The following is a 14307-nucleotide window of genomic DNA, read 5'->3' on the forward strand; positions in this document are numbered from 1 at the left end:
TAGCCACAGAGCACAAACAAATATAAAATAAGCTCGCAATTCAAACGGTAATTAAAGCTATTTTAATACTTTATTTTTTTTCTTTAGTTTATTGGGCCCTTTAGGCCATCCTGCATCACAGCCAAGCTTCCATTGTTCACTATAAAAATATTATTATTTAAACTTTTATGGTAAGCAAGTAGGTAAGTATTAAGTAATGAGTATTACTGATTAATGATTATTACAGTACCTACCTATTTTATTATTTATAAATTAATTTATAATAATAATTATTATTATTACCACTGCCAATCATAACTACTTACTACCTATGGACTCATAAGTTATTAAAAACACTTATATTATTATCTGTTGACCAATATTTTGTTGTCACAGACTTACAGATATACCTAAATATCTGTGTTTGTCGTTAAAACAGAAGAATAACATTACGCTTTCTGTTGGTATATATGACGCTATACGTATCGCTGCATTTCGGACTAATGTCGTAATCTCTACAATATGGGCGGTGACCAAACATTATCTGCGGTTATCTGTTATCAATAATTATAACCAAATTTTACACTATCATCAAAATTATTGAAGTCTCGCGAGTCACAATTTATTAATTTACGTGAAATCTCTATCGTCGTCATAACCACCGTTCTTATAAATTGTAAGTATTTATGATTTTTTTATTTTTCACACCGTGTTGTATAACTATCAAAAAGTTCACAAATCTCCTAGAGGAAAATTAGTGATACAAAATATCTATTTTTTTTTTTTTTGTTTAGTTTCTAGACTCCCAAATACGTGTTGTAACTGTTGTACAAAATGACCACAGTCAAAAGTAAAACCTTTAAGTGGTCATTAGATTTTACCAGGTAAAAATATCTGATCACTAATTGTTTATTTCTTGTATGATATATTATTAAACTACCACATTTTTTCATTATATCCTATTTATTATTTATATATGTATTCATTATATTATGTTAAGTTATTTATCACAATCATTCTTTTTGCGTATTTTTCTTTTAGAAACAAACATGAAAAATCAACTGACAATGTTAGTCCACCAGGATATAGTCAATCAGCTGGACAAAATGGTACTGAACTGACTAAAGACAGTGAATCAAGTCGACTAATTATTAAAAAATCTTGGGATTTAGCCTTAGGACCACTAAAACAAGTACTCAAGGTTATAAATTTAAAATTTACATGTAATTGTTAATATTCTTTTTTTGTCAGGTACCCATGAATTTATTTATTATGTATATGGCCGGAAACTCCATTTCCATATTTCCAATCATGATGGTTGGTATGTTGATAGTAAGACCAGTTAAAGCATTATTTACATTACAAACGAGTGAGTTAAAAGTGTTTGAATTTTTGTAGCTATTTCCATTAATTAGTTTCGATTGATACTGGTATAAATAAAAAATATAATACCTAGTTTACAATAAAAAAATAATTAAAGTCTTATATCATATTATGCTTAATATATATTTAAATAGTTTATACATTTAGAAGTTTATTATTTGGCGAATAATAATTATCAAACACTTATTTTATTATTTACTTAATATTTTAACAAATAAGACATTTTGTAATAATATTGAATTATACAAAAACAATTATAGGTACATATATTTTTATGAATTAAGTCAAAGCATTATTAGATTTACTTGACATAAATTATCAATAATAGTTAGTATAGTACCTATTCATTAATATTTTTTAATAAAATAATCATATTATGTAAAACAATGTTCGTAGAAATCCGATCGTTTATGCATTTAACATAACTCATAAGATTCAGCTGTATTGTTATTATACTTATGCTTAATGATTTTAAATCATAAATCTTTGTAATTCAATTTTGATTCTTACAAACTATTTTATTTAAGTATGTTATTTTTTAGCTAAATTACTTTTCATTGTATTACTTTGTAATAATATAATAGGTAAAAATCTTAAATAATACATAGGTATGTTTTATGTAAATTTTAATTCCACTGTTGATACTTTTTAGGATTCTAACATAATATATTTATTTTTATTTTTAATAATTAAACGAGGAATCATGAAATTTTAATATCTTTGTGGGGGATATTTTTAAACTAATAATGTATAAATATATTTTTTTAATTTCATTTTACGTTTATATATTCCTTAAAATAACTAAAATTGTTATCAATAATTAAATTTGTGTCCAATTTTTAATTAATATATGCGCTTATGAATGTTATAAATACTATTACAGTCCTAAAGTTTTTTTTTTTTAAGAAAAACTTAATTTAGTCAATTAATGAAAATATTAATATTTTAAACTCTGAGTATAAAGTTATCATTTTTATAATATTTTAAATAGTTAATGTTATTTTTCTAATAGTTTTTTAGTTATTTTATTTTTAAATTACTAATTAAATATAACAGCAACATATATTTTAGATTCTGAACGAAGTGATGAATGTATTGATTTTACAATGATGTATGTTTTTTTTTTTTTTTGTGTCTGTGTACAGCATAACTAGTCGAAATAATGCTCCAATTTCAAACTATGGGGGTGGTTTCCGATGTAAAAGTGAATATTCTTGGTGCATTATAGAGAAAAGTTAACATTTTCCAACAGTTTTCAAAAAAATCGAGAAAAACAAAAAAAAAAATGACGGAAAAACGGCAATTTTTACGTAAAACCAATTTTCAACCAAATCGATTTTTTTTTTATGGTTGTAATTCAAAAACTAATCACTGAAAATACTTGAAATTAAATTTTCACCAAATGTTAATGTCAGTGGTATCTGTATGTAGTTAAATTTTCAAAAAATTTTGACTTTTTTTGAGTTATTTATAGACCACTGAAATTTTCGATTTTTTTGAGAAATTTTTTTTAAAGTGTCAATAAAAAATTTTTGGATGACCAAAAAGTTTTGAAAATTTAATACAAGGTTCCCTATGAGTTGTTTTTATTGTAGCTAAAACAAATTAAAAATCGTTAGTCACAATTTTTTTTTATAAGCGTTTATAGTTCAAATTTTTACGAAATCTGTCGAAAACGCGAAAATTTGCAAGTCATTTTGAAGTTGAAAAATCATAAAATTTTTTGTGTTCATAACTAAGGATTAAAATTATAACACTAAGTTGTCCATAAGTTTTCCTTACAGTAGCTATAGAGAAAACTCATAACATCATTATAGGAAAAATTTTATGTGCGTTTGAATTTTAAATTTTTACGAAATAGCGTAACGACAACGATTTTAAATATTTGTTATTATTCAAAAAGTATAAGTCGTAGATACTTGAAAATTTTACCAGTTATTTAGATTGGCATTTGCAGATTGCTAAAAATTCGTCAAAATTATGAATATTTGCAAATTATTTTGTAGGTATAATTCATAAAAATATTAGTATAGGTAGCTAAGAGTTGAAAATTTAATACAAGATTTTTCATAAGTTTAGCTTACAATTATTATAAAAGAACTTAAATTTTGGTGTATTCAGGCCATTAAAACATAAACCACCTTTTTCACCAACCACTGGAAATTATATCCTAGGCTGACAAATCATCTTCGTTGAGAATCGTTTTTCGTATACAATGATACCTATCATTGCATTCAAATTTAACCTACCCTAGTCCGAGGTCCACCCCACCCCCTAATGTACAGCAGAACGGTACCCACTTGCCCACTTCTTTACTTTAAAACTATGATTTATTTGTATGACTTAAACAAAATGTCTATTAGCATTAACATGTTTGCTGCCACGTATTGCACTTAATAATAAGTATATTATAGTATAGTATATTAAGTATTGTACTTAAAGTAGTACTTGGTAGTTTTAATGTACTATAGTTTTTATTTATAAAATAGTGATGTGGTTTTTTGAAAACATCGAACATATGAGCAACTCAAAAGACATAGTTTTTTTCCAGTTACTTACCTGTGAGAAAAATTGTTAATAATTTCATTCTAGATCCTAAATAAAGCAATGAATGAATTGGTTGTAAGATGTGTAAACATATTTCTGAATAAATTATTTTTTGTAGTAAATTGGATCCATTTCATACTTTAGTGGATCAAAAATAGACATTTTAAAATAAATACTTTTTAAAATGATCAAATTAAATAACGTTTTAATATTATTACCGTACTTTAGCCTATTTTGCTCAAAATTGTTTTTCATATACGATGTTAGTTATATCATTGAATTCAATTCAAATTTAATTTTGTCATTACAGTGATCCAATTAAAAATGAGGTACACTTAATATTCTACAATTATTGTAGAGCAAAGTAGTCATCTACTTTTTTTATTTTTGAAATTTATGTACTTACTAAATATAGTTTTAATTGTTTTAGATTCAGATCAATGTTTTTTTATTTATTATAAACAAAAGATTAAACATTTTATAAGAGATTTCTCTAGTATTTCAAAAACAATTATAATTGTAGATTGGTATTAAATAAATTATTCAGGATTGAATAAACTTGATTATTTATAGTCTGTTCAAAATAAGAAATATAGACGGATGTTGCAGACAGATGTTTCTCCCACTGTGCGTCCAACGCTCTCGTTGGAAACGGTGTGAAAGCTCAATAAGCGTAGTGAGGCCACGCCCATACGCAGTAGTGGGCTGCCAACGTTTCTTATTTTGAACGGACTATAAGTAACATGTAAACACTTTTTTAATATTGCACATTAGTATGAGCTATATTAATTATTTATTTATTTTTATTTCTTTATACTGTATTATGTGCCTACAATATTAATATCATTTTTATTTTACAGCATTTAAAACCATTGAAGGAACTCAAGCATGGGGTCAAAAATTTATATTCTTCATTGGAAATTGCGTTAATATTGTTTTAGCGTTATATAAATGCCAGTCTATGGGTTTATTACCAACACATGCATCAGATTGGCTTGCATTTATCAATCAACCTACTAGAATGGAATACTCTGGAGGTGGTTTTGTTTTAAGTTAATCAAAAATACAATTAAAAGAATTTATGAGCTATATTATGAAACTGAAACGACAAATAACTGCCTCGTGTAGAAATTGTGATTATATTTCAAAGTTTTTTTTATAGGTATAATATGTGTATTAAATCATTTAACAACATAGCATATTTTCGATAATTTTGTATAATTGCCACATTTTTTAAATTAAATTATTTAATCTAATAATTTTATAGTAGTATAACATTTATAACATTTAATAAATGTAGCATGTGTAATATTTAAGAATCCAAAAACAGCTAAAGTATAATGAAAATATTAGTTCAAGGGTGCCTTTAAAAATATGTATTGCATAATACTTATTAATATTTTAATTCTTGTGTATTTTTACTTTATATTACTATTATATTTTGGTAGAAATTAACTGTTTTTATTTTTTATTATTGTGGCCTTTATCTTAATATTCAATTCATTTTAGTAAAATACATTTTCATTGAATTTGGTTATGACACATAGATAAATATTTTGATAAATTGACCAAAGCTTAAGAGGTTAAATACATTCATATTTAGGAAATATGAAGTACATATTTGTTTGGGTATAATATAAAGGATACCAGGTACGTATTTTTGGTTAATACTTGCATTTTTTAGTATCAAAAGTTGATAAATATTCAACAACAAAATACTCTGTTCAAAATAAGAAACTTAGTCTGCGGCTGACTACTATGCAAAGGTGTGGTCACTATATACAGTTGGCTTACAGATGGTGGACCTCGGTAGGGATAGATAAATGGGTGTTGTCTGATCTAACTATGTTTCTTACTTTGAACAGAGTATAAACAAGAACTGCCTTAATAACAAGTAACATTGTTGCTTTTAAACAGGGAATTAAAACATTATACAAAGGTCAAGCATATTTTCCAATAATAAAATGTATCTATGTAACAAATAATTTATTAGCTCAATACTTATACATTATTATTTATTGAATGTATTTCTATTGACAAAACAATTATTTATTAGTAATTATTAATAATTATAACTATTAAGTTATATTTTAAATTTAAGTATTAATAACTTAATTTAAATTGTAGGTAATTTATGGTTTGGGCTTCATTATTTCATCTAAATATTTTTTCATTTTGTCTATTATTACTCCAGGTTCATCAACTTTAGCTACCTGTGACATATTTTTATAAGTTAAACATTAGAAAATAAAAAGAATTAAGAAAAAAAATAAAGCTTACTTCGTAGTTTTGTGCTGCATACAACCCTGCATACACTCCCAAACCAAAGGAAACCTTAATATATAAATAAACAAATCAGATTGTTGAAATGATATTCATATCCAATACATTAAACTAAAAAAACTATAGCAATAAATTGTTATTATTTATTTTATATTGACAAACAATAACACAACAATATTTAATAAATAATAACCATAATACTTTATCTATATATAAAGATGAGACATCGCTATATTATATATATAGTATGACAGTCATACTATACAAAAAAAAAAAAATTGATAAATTGGTAAATTGATTATTAATAGGTTAAGAGCGCAGACTTTAAACTAAATAAAATATAAAATAGTATAACCAACAAAATTAAATAATCTTATGATTGTTATTTGTTCATTAAAATAATAATTATATTATATGGACCGATTTGTTAATTTTAACTACAGTTTATAGTGGAAAATAAAATATGAAATATTTTATTTTATTATGTCTTTTGTCAACATTAATAGTAGTTATATATATTTACTTATTGGTGTATATTTATTTACAATTAAAATCTCAAAATAATATTCTAAATGGAGAATTGAACTTGAAATGTTTAATCTCAATTTTCCATTGCTAATACTATTTTAAGGAAATTAAAAAAACTTTATTTTTAATTTGTGTACTATTAATAAATATTCTTATATTGTATCTTATGAATTTCTTTTGATAACTTAATGTGAAATACACTCACTCAATGACCAACTCTACGTTCCATCAGATTTCAATATCAAGAAATAAAACTTTCTGTCCAGTAAGAGAACATGTAGCGTATCAACAAAAATTAGTTTTATGCATCTCCATCCAGCTATATTATAACAGACTCAATGGTAGATTTTTGTGTGAGGATGTATAGAATAAGCATGTTTATTCAGTAGACAAAGTATACCTACCAAACTAAACCCAATTCAAAATAAGATCTTGACCTGGCGGCCAAGTTGTGTGCATGGGCATCGCCTCGTTCAGCAGCACTAGCATACCCGATCGGAATTGTTTAACTAGGTGGGGACTAAAAGTCTGACCGTCACAGACAAAAACTGGTTGCCTTCAGGTCACGGTCTTATTTTGAATTGGGTATATAAGTATAAAAATAATTGCAGTTACCCATAAGGTTTGACTAGTTGACCTAAGAGTCCTCTGCATTATCTATTATACTTATTTTATATTCCCAATAATAGTTTAATACTTTTCACTTGATTTTAATTGAAAATACCCACTGTCACTAAACTTTTAAAGCTCAATTATAAACACTTCAATAACCAACTAACTAACCATTTCAATCACCCAATTCTCATCCAAAAATATTCCCGGAAATTCCAAAAACATTGAAATATCACTAATGGTACATATGACTGACTTATTTAATAATAAAAAATGTAAATCATTATTAGTTATACATTTAATATAACTAATATTTTTGTAATGAAAACTCACCATTGAAAGACTTCTTAACTATATTATTTTTAAATTAATATTTACTTATTTTACCAAATAAGCTAATTATTCAAATGTATAAAGATAGGTAGCCAGATGGTTAATAATAAATTTAAAAAAGCCTCTTAGTAATTATTATAGTATCTCATAATACTATAACATTTTATCGATATATCATATGAAAAAACCAGTACCTTAAAAGCATCAATATTTTTCTGTGTGTATTTCCTAGAGAATTAAAATGTTTAAAAATACTTTTCAATGTACAAATAATTTTAGTTAATGATAATTGAATATTTTCAATAACAACACAGAAAAAGTATTCATAAATAGTCCACTTAAAAAAGAGTTACAATAAAGTAAATTTGTTTCTAAACATATTAGTAAAAAAATATCAATGGATTAATTTTTGAACTTACAAGTGAAGATAACATGCCCATATTGTTGAAAAGAAATACAGCTTTCTGAGAACAAAATGAAAAAAAAACACTATTATTTTCGATATAACTAATACACCAATATTATGGTATAAAGCTGTAGTAATACTATACTCCGTACTACGAGAGAACGCATATGACTATTAATATAGTAATAGTATTTTACTAGTATTCATAAACAAAACAAAGTGGATGCAAGGAGTTTTACTGTGTTCCTCATAACATTAAATAATTAAAACATTACTTCTATAGTTTAAAATAAATCCTAAAGTATTTTTTTTTACATTCTGAGCATAACAATAAAATTATTGATTGTATAATGATATGCTTTTTTTAATGTATTGTACTATTAAACAATAAGTATTGTAAGATAATTGCTTCAATTTTTAACTGTAAGTGAAGTTTTAGATATCAAATTGTAGTGAAAAATTTGAATTTTTATGATAAACCAGTTTTCAACAAAATGATTTCTTAATTTTTGTTATTATAAAAAAAAAAGCATTTTTATAGAAATTGGGAATTTTTAGGTACCAAGTTTATAATACCATTTTTTAGATATGGTAAATTTTCAACGTATTTAGACTTATTTATAAATATTTGACTTTATTTTTATGATTAACAATTAAAAAATTTTCATTAAGTCAAAAATCTTAAAAATATAATATAAGATCCTACATGTGTTGTTCTAATAAATGTATAGAAATATTTTTTTAATAATACAAATGCACAAATTATTTTGTAAGCAGTGAAAATGTTATTAAATGGTAATTTTTATAGTTACTGCTTGACAATTTAATACAGAGTTAACTAGTTAGAAACTAAATTAATAGTGAAATAAATTACTTAACATTATAACAATATTAAAATACATAATACTTGATAGTGCTGATAGATCACCTTTGTTCAGAATTATTTTTTCATACATAATGATAAACCATTGAGTTCAAAAGTAACACATTCATTACAGTGACTTACTTAACGTCTTTTGTACAGAAAAACGATACCTACTTCCCCACCTTTTTATTCTAATAATATGTTCATGCAGGTATCAAGGAAACAATAAATTCATATATACATGCTTCACATACAGATACACTATTAGAAATTGAACTATAATTATTTTTGATTTATTTTATTATTTTGTATACATCTAACCCTAAAAACAATAGTCAAGGATATAAAATTATATTAAAATTAAAACAAACTGTGACAGTATAACAATGATACATTTTTTGACCAACCACTATAACTAAATAAACGAGGCAAACCGGTCATAATTGATCACTTGATAACAATGTAATATGTATATACTATATAATAGTATAAAAGTATTATAGTTTCCGTTAAGCAAAATATTTGTTATTAAAATAATAAGATCTTATGAAGGAATTAAATGATAGAAGCATTGTAATTTGATTTTTATCAAGCCCATAACTCTAGTGCTGGATCTGAATCTATTAGTAAATTAAATTTAAAACAATAATAATACTCACTTTAAAATTAAATTGCAATGATATCGTTTAATACAACTTAATTTAACACTTCACCGTAGATAGTTAATAACTAATACAAAAATTCAAAATATAAAATGAAACTAACAATAATCGCGTGAAACATCCAAAAAATTAATAAAATCAATCAATTATCTGGATGACTGGATCAGTCTGACTATCTTAACGACGGACAATCATTGAATCGTGTATTAATTAAGAAAACCACGATCTTCTACACTATAATAATATAGAAATCTATGAAAAAAACATAATGATATTGATTACATTATTATCACTAAAAATTATATTATCTTCCCTGTTAATGACAACGATAAACGTTATCACTTGCTGATTTAAATCACAAGTAAACTGTTGAATAGTTGAATTCTCTATTAAGTATTAAATTATTAGCTATTTTTGCTCTTTTCACGATTGTTTGTTGTCGATCAAGAATAATTCCAAATAATATAATAAGGAATAGTGACCAAAGAAGTGAGCAACTTGTAACTTGTAAGTCGAATGCAAAAAAATGATGAAGAAATATTTTTTTTTTAGTTCTATCATAGAGGAGATTAAAAATTATTTTGCTTTTAATACCAATCAACTACGTGACGCAAATCCATAATGTATAAATGCGGAATACATTCTATTGTACATGTTACTGCACCATCAATTGAATTTGCCAAAAGTTTAGCTCGGTGAGTTAAGTAATAAAAATAAATTAAAAGTAACTATTTACTATGTCTACCGAGGCTTATAAAATTGCAATAAAGAAAAAATAATCTATAAATTTATGTTTTTATACAAAAATAATTTCTAAAAATGTACATTACAGTGGTATTATAACAAAAGATCTTGCAGCTTGTGTAAACTTGATCCCTAATGTTATATCAATTTATAAATGGAAAGGTGAAGTAAATGAAGATTCTGAAATACTGATGGTAAGATATATTATATAAATTATAGGTAGTCAATAAATTGTTTTTAGTATTTAAATTGTCAAATAATAAAATTAGCATTCTGGGAACGTATATTTGTATTTAATTGTAATTGATTATAAAGGTTCCTGGTGTAACAAGATTCTAATATACCTTATACAAATGGTTTAAATAAATGGCTAGTGAAGTGAATGTAATTTTATCCATTTGTATTTTGTGTAAAATTATATTTTAAAATAATTTTACTAAATTGTATAAATTATAACATATTTATCAACATTTGCATCTTAATAACCATACCATAAAATAATAGTAAAATTATAATAATCTTAATTTTTATTAATATACCTAACTGTTTTTAAAATGTTATTATTTATTATAATTAATAACTAATTATAATTTTTTGTATAAATTTAATATTCAAATATTATTTTTTTATGTATAGATTATTAAAACTCGAACTTCAAGAATAGAAGATTTGACTAATTATGTTAAGTAAGTATCATAACATGGGCCGCAACAGCAGTTGATTAATATAATGATTTATTAAAATTGAATGGTTACTAATGGAGCTACTAATTCTTATTTAAAAGAAGACCCATGCTCACTGTAGATTTAAATATTGAGCAATAGATTATGAAATCTGCCTAATCTGAAACATATTGTATACAAATATATTTAATTAAAATTTAAAAGTTATTAAACCTGATAGTTTAAGTTTAAACTTAAATTTTGTTTTATATAAAATTATAATTGGCTATATTATTTAAATTAATACAATTTTTTTCAGATTACAAATAATCTTTGATTAAGTATATAAAATCAAAGCAATCTAAATATTTAAGTTATAATTATACAATACATAATTTTAACTATTTGAGTAAGAATGAAATTGATAATATTGATAAGATAATAACTTGTCTATTCAACAATTATGTCCAATAGATTATAACTTATAAGTAATAAATTTATTTAGTTCATACAAACAGCAAATAATTCAATACTCTACTCATCTCGTATCCTAAGAAAAATGTATTTATCTTAGGTGTGTCTATCATAGGCACAACCTTAAAAATTTGATCTAATTTTACGATTTAAATTACATATTTTTGTCTATATTATCATTTTATTTACATTAATTGTAATTTTTTTTATTTATATCTAAAAACCTAAGATTAAAATCTGTTTTGATTTTATATGTTTTAGTGTTGATTTTAGTATTTGGCTGTTTTAATAGATTTATTACTATTGTACAAATACTAAATTTTATTGATTAATGTTTAAAAACTAATACATTTTAGGTCTGCACACCCATATGAAGTCTGTGAAGTAATTTCTACTAAAGTTAGTACTCTATTATAGTTACTGTTACTTAATAGTTTTTATTTTAAATTAATATGTATAAAAAAATGGTTAACCTTTTGCTATTTGGCATTTTTATAATTTATACACATAGCATTATAAAATAATATAGTTTTATTAAATGTTTCTAGTAAACACTAATGTACTTTTTTTCTTTTACAGATTGAAAGTGGTAATATACCTTACTTGAAGTGGATATCAGAATGTGTACCAGAAGCTTCTGAAAATTTAGATACTGATATTAACAAGATTGATTTGTCTGAAATCAAAAAATGAAATAATAAATTAAGCCCTGACTGTATTATTCAATAAGATTCATAAGATTTGATCATTGAATTCATTTTGAACTTAGCTAAATTTTTAATAATACTCTAATTAAATTAAAAAATTATTAATTTTCATCTTTGAGTTTTCAAATCACTTTAATAACTCCATATCTATTAATCTATTACTCTTATTTATTATTCGTTAAATTATGTAGGTACTATTATTTTTTTTTTAATAAATTATATATTTAATAATAATTATAGTAACTTATAAGTTATTAAATTAAAATACTTTGTTTTATTTTATTAACTTTCTTCTGTAACTATATAAATGTGTATAGTTTTTTACTTAAACAGTATTATTATTGTGTATTTATATAGTTATATACATGTATAATAACTTTTTACTTAACAATTAATGAATTGTATTAAAATATACATTTATATACATGTATAATGTATATAATACATATATAATATAATATTTAATTAACAGTTCAGTTATGAACTACTGCAAACAATAGTTTAATACAATATTTAAATGTATAATTTTGAATGTTTTATTTTCATTTAAAAATCGTAAACAGTATTTTTATTAATGGGGTTTTTACATGTTATATTTTTGTACATGTCACTTACAAATTAATTGGAGGATCATTTAAAGTACCTATTATTATAACACCTTTTTAAATTTATAAATATGTATTCATCGCAGTAAAAGTGTATTGTAATATCTATTTTCTGAAGTAATGTTCTAAAAAACTTAATATATTTTCTTTTAAGTGTCACCCACGGTCCTTTATGAAGTTGGAAATATATTATATTATAATATTATTATGTAAAGGGTATTGCTGTTAGTTTAAAAATTATTTTAATTATTAAAGAACAGAAAAATGTTGAAAATTAATCATTTGAAATAAATCATAGTCATTATTAAGAACATACATTTCAATGAAATGCAAATATCTTAATGCAAATAAATAATCATAATTTTGAACTAGTTTCAAATGCTTCAAAACTTAAAATATTATGAATCATAATTTCATTAGACTGTTAAAATGTTAAGCTATCAAAATATTAAATGGTAAAACCTTGATAATCGGCATTTTGAATGTAAATTTATGAACCATCATAGTCCAATAAACATCTTTAAAAAATTGTTCCTTAAAAAATGTTTGGATCTCTGTTTGGATAGTACCAAAAAATTCTGTACCTAATCAATTTATAAACACTAATGGTTTAATTAACATTCATAATTTCAAGAGTTTTAATAGAAATCACCAATAAAATTTATTGTAAACCTATTTATAATAAATTAATACATATTTTTGATTGGTTCAATTGTTTAACTATGGATGCCCATAATGGGGCTCAAATTGTTCACCACTAATTTTGTGTATTATTAAGTTATAAATATATATATTATTATTATTATTATTTGCTATACATATATATATTATATATACATACACATTAATGATAATGTAATTTTAGTGGCTTAATAACAGAGTTCTTATTATGTTTTATAATACAGATACCTAGTGACTATTTGTATTTTTAATAAATAAAATAATAAATTTTTCATTCTATCTTTAAAAAGTTAGTATGAGTTGGAAAATTATAAATAGGTAATATAGATTATTAAAGGTGTTAAAACCCTTTTTAATTATTATTAATATATAGTTAACATGCATATTTGTATTAATGACATAGGTATTTTATAGTATGCAATAGGTAGCCTATAAGAATGCAGAGTCTGTTGACTCTGTATTCTTTCTTTGAAGTATAAGAATTTTCCTGAGTAGTGAATGGTCAGAAGTCAAAGTTTGATGGCCTTTACTAACCGTTGTGTGTAATTTGTTTCATTTAAATAAACTAATATTCTAACCGTGAAAACCAACCAGTGAGTTGTTAATTAAAAATATTGTTCCATTCATCTTCTTTTCGTCACATTCAAAGATTAAATTTCTTAATATTACCTGGTGGTGATGGAATAACCCGACAGCCCAAAACACTGGTACAAATACCAAACAATAAAAAACTAAATATTTTATTCCAACTTAAAAGTGTATAGAGTTTATTCATAATAAGCTTAATTGTAAGTGATACTTATAACTAATAAATTACCTAATATTTATATATATAT

General features: G+C 23.6%; 2 protein-coding genes and 1 long non-coding RNA gene across 3 annotated transcripts; 2 read left to right on the forward strand and 1 right to left on the reverse strand.

Moving 5' to 3' along the window:
- The first annotated feature begins 538 nt into the window (after nucleotides 1–538).
- LOC114132248 (ER membrane protein complex subunit 4) lies at nucleotides 539–5446 on the forward strand. Its single transcript, XM_027997657.2, has 5 exons — nucleotides 539–655; nucleotides 774–863; nucleotides 1021–1171; nucleotides 1231–1348; nucleotides 4770–5446. Exons 2-5 carry the CDS (start codon nucleotides 814–816, stop codon nucleotides 4964–4966), a joined length of 516 nt encoding a protein of 171 aa, XP_027853458.1. The 5' UTR covers nucleotides 539–655; nucleotides 774–813; the 3' UTR covers nucleotides 4967–5446.
- A 582-nt stretch (nucleotides 5447–6028) lies between these two features.
- LOC114132244 (uncharacterized) lies at nucleotides 6029–9862 on the reverse strand. The gene is made up of 4 exons (XR_003593047.2): nucleotides 9596–9862; nucleotides 8085–8129; nucleotides 6190–6243; nucleotides 6029–6122 (listed from the first exon to the last, which is right to left on the reverse strand). It is a non-coding gene; the product is annotated as an uncharacterized LOC114132244 (long non-coding RNA).
- Nucleotides 9863–9928: 66 nt separating this feature from the next.
- On the forward strand, nucleotides 9929–12296 carry LOC114132243 (protein CutA homolog). Its single transcript, XM_027997652.2, has 6 exons — nucleotides 9929–10087; nucleotides 10151–10293; nucleotides 10431–10536; nucleotides 10979–11028; nucleotides 11835–11877; nucleotides 12058–12296. The coding sequence occupies exons 2-6, from the start codon at nucleotides 10220–10222 to the stop codon at nucleotides 12169–12171; spliced, it is 387 nt and encodes a 128-aa protein (XP_027853453.1). The 5' UTR covers nucleotides 9929–10087; nucleotides 10151–10219; the 3' UTR covers nucleotides 12172–12296.
- The last annotated feature ends 2011 nt before the right edge of the window (nucleotides 12297–14307 follow it).

This window comes from Aphis gossypii, chromosome X, assembly GCF_020184175.1.
Source record: "Aphis gossypii isolate Hap1 chromosome X, ASM2018417v2, whole genome shotgun sequence".
NCBI lineage: Eukaryota > Metazoa > Arthropoda > Insecta > Hemiptera > Aphididae > Aphis > Aphis gossypii.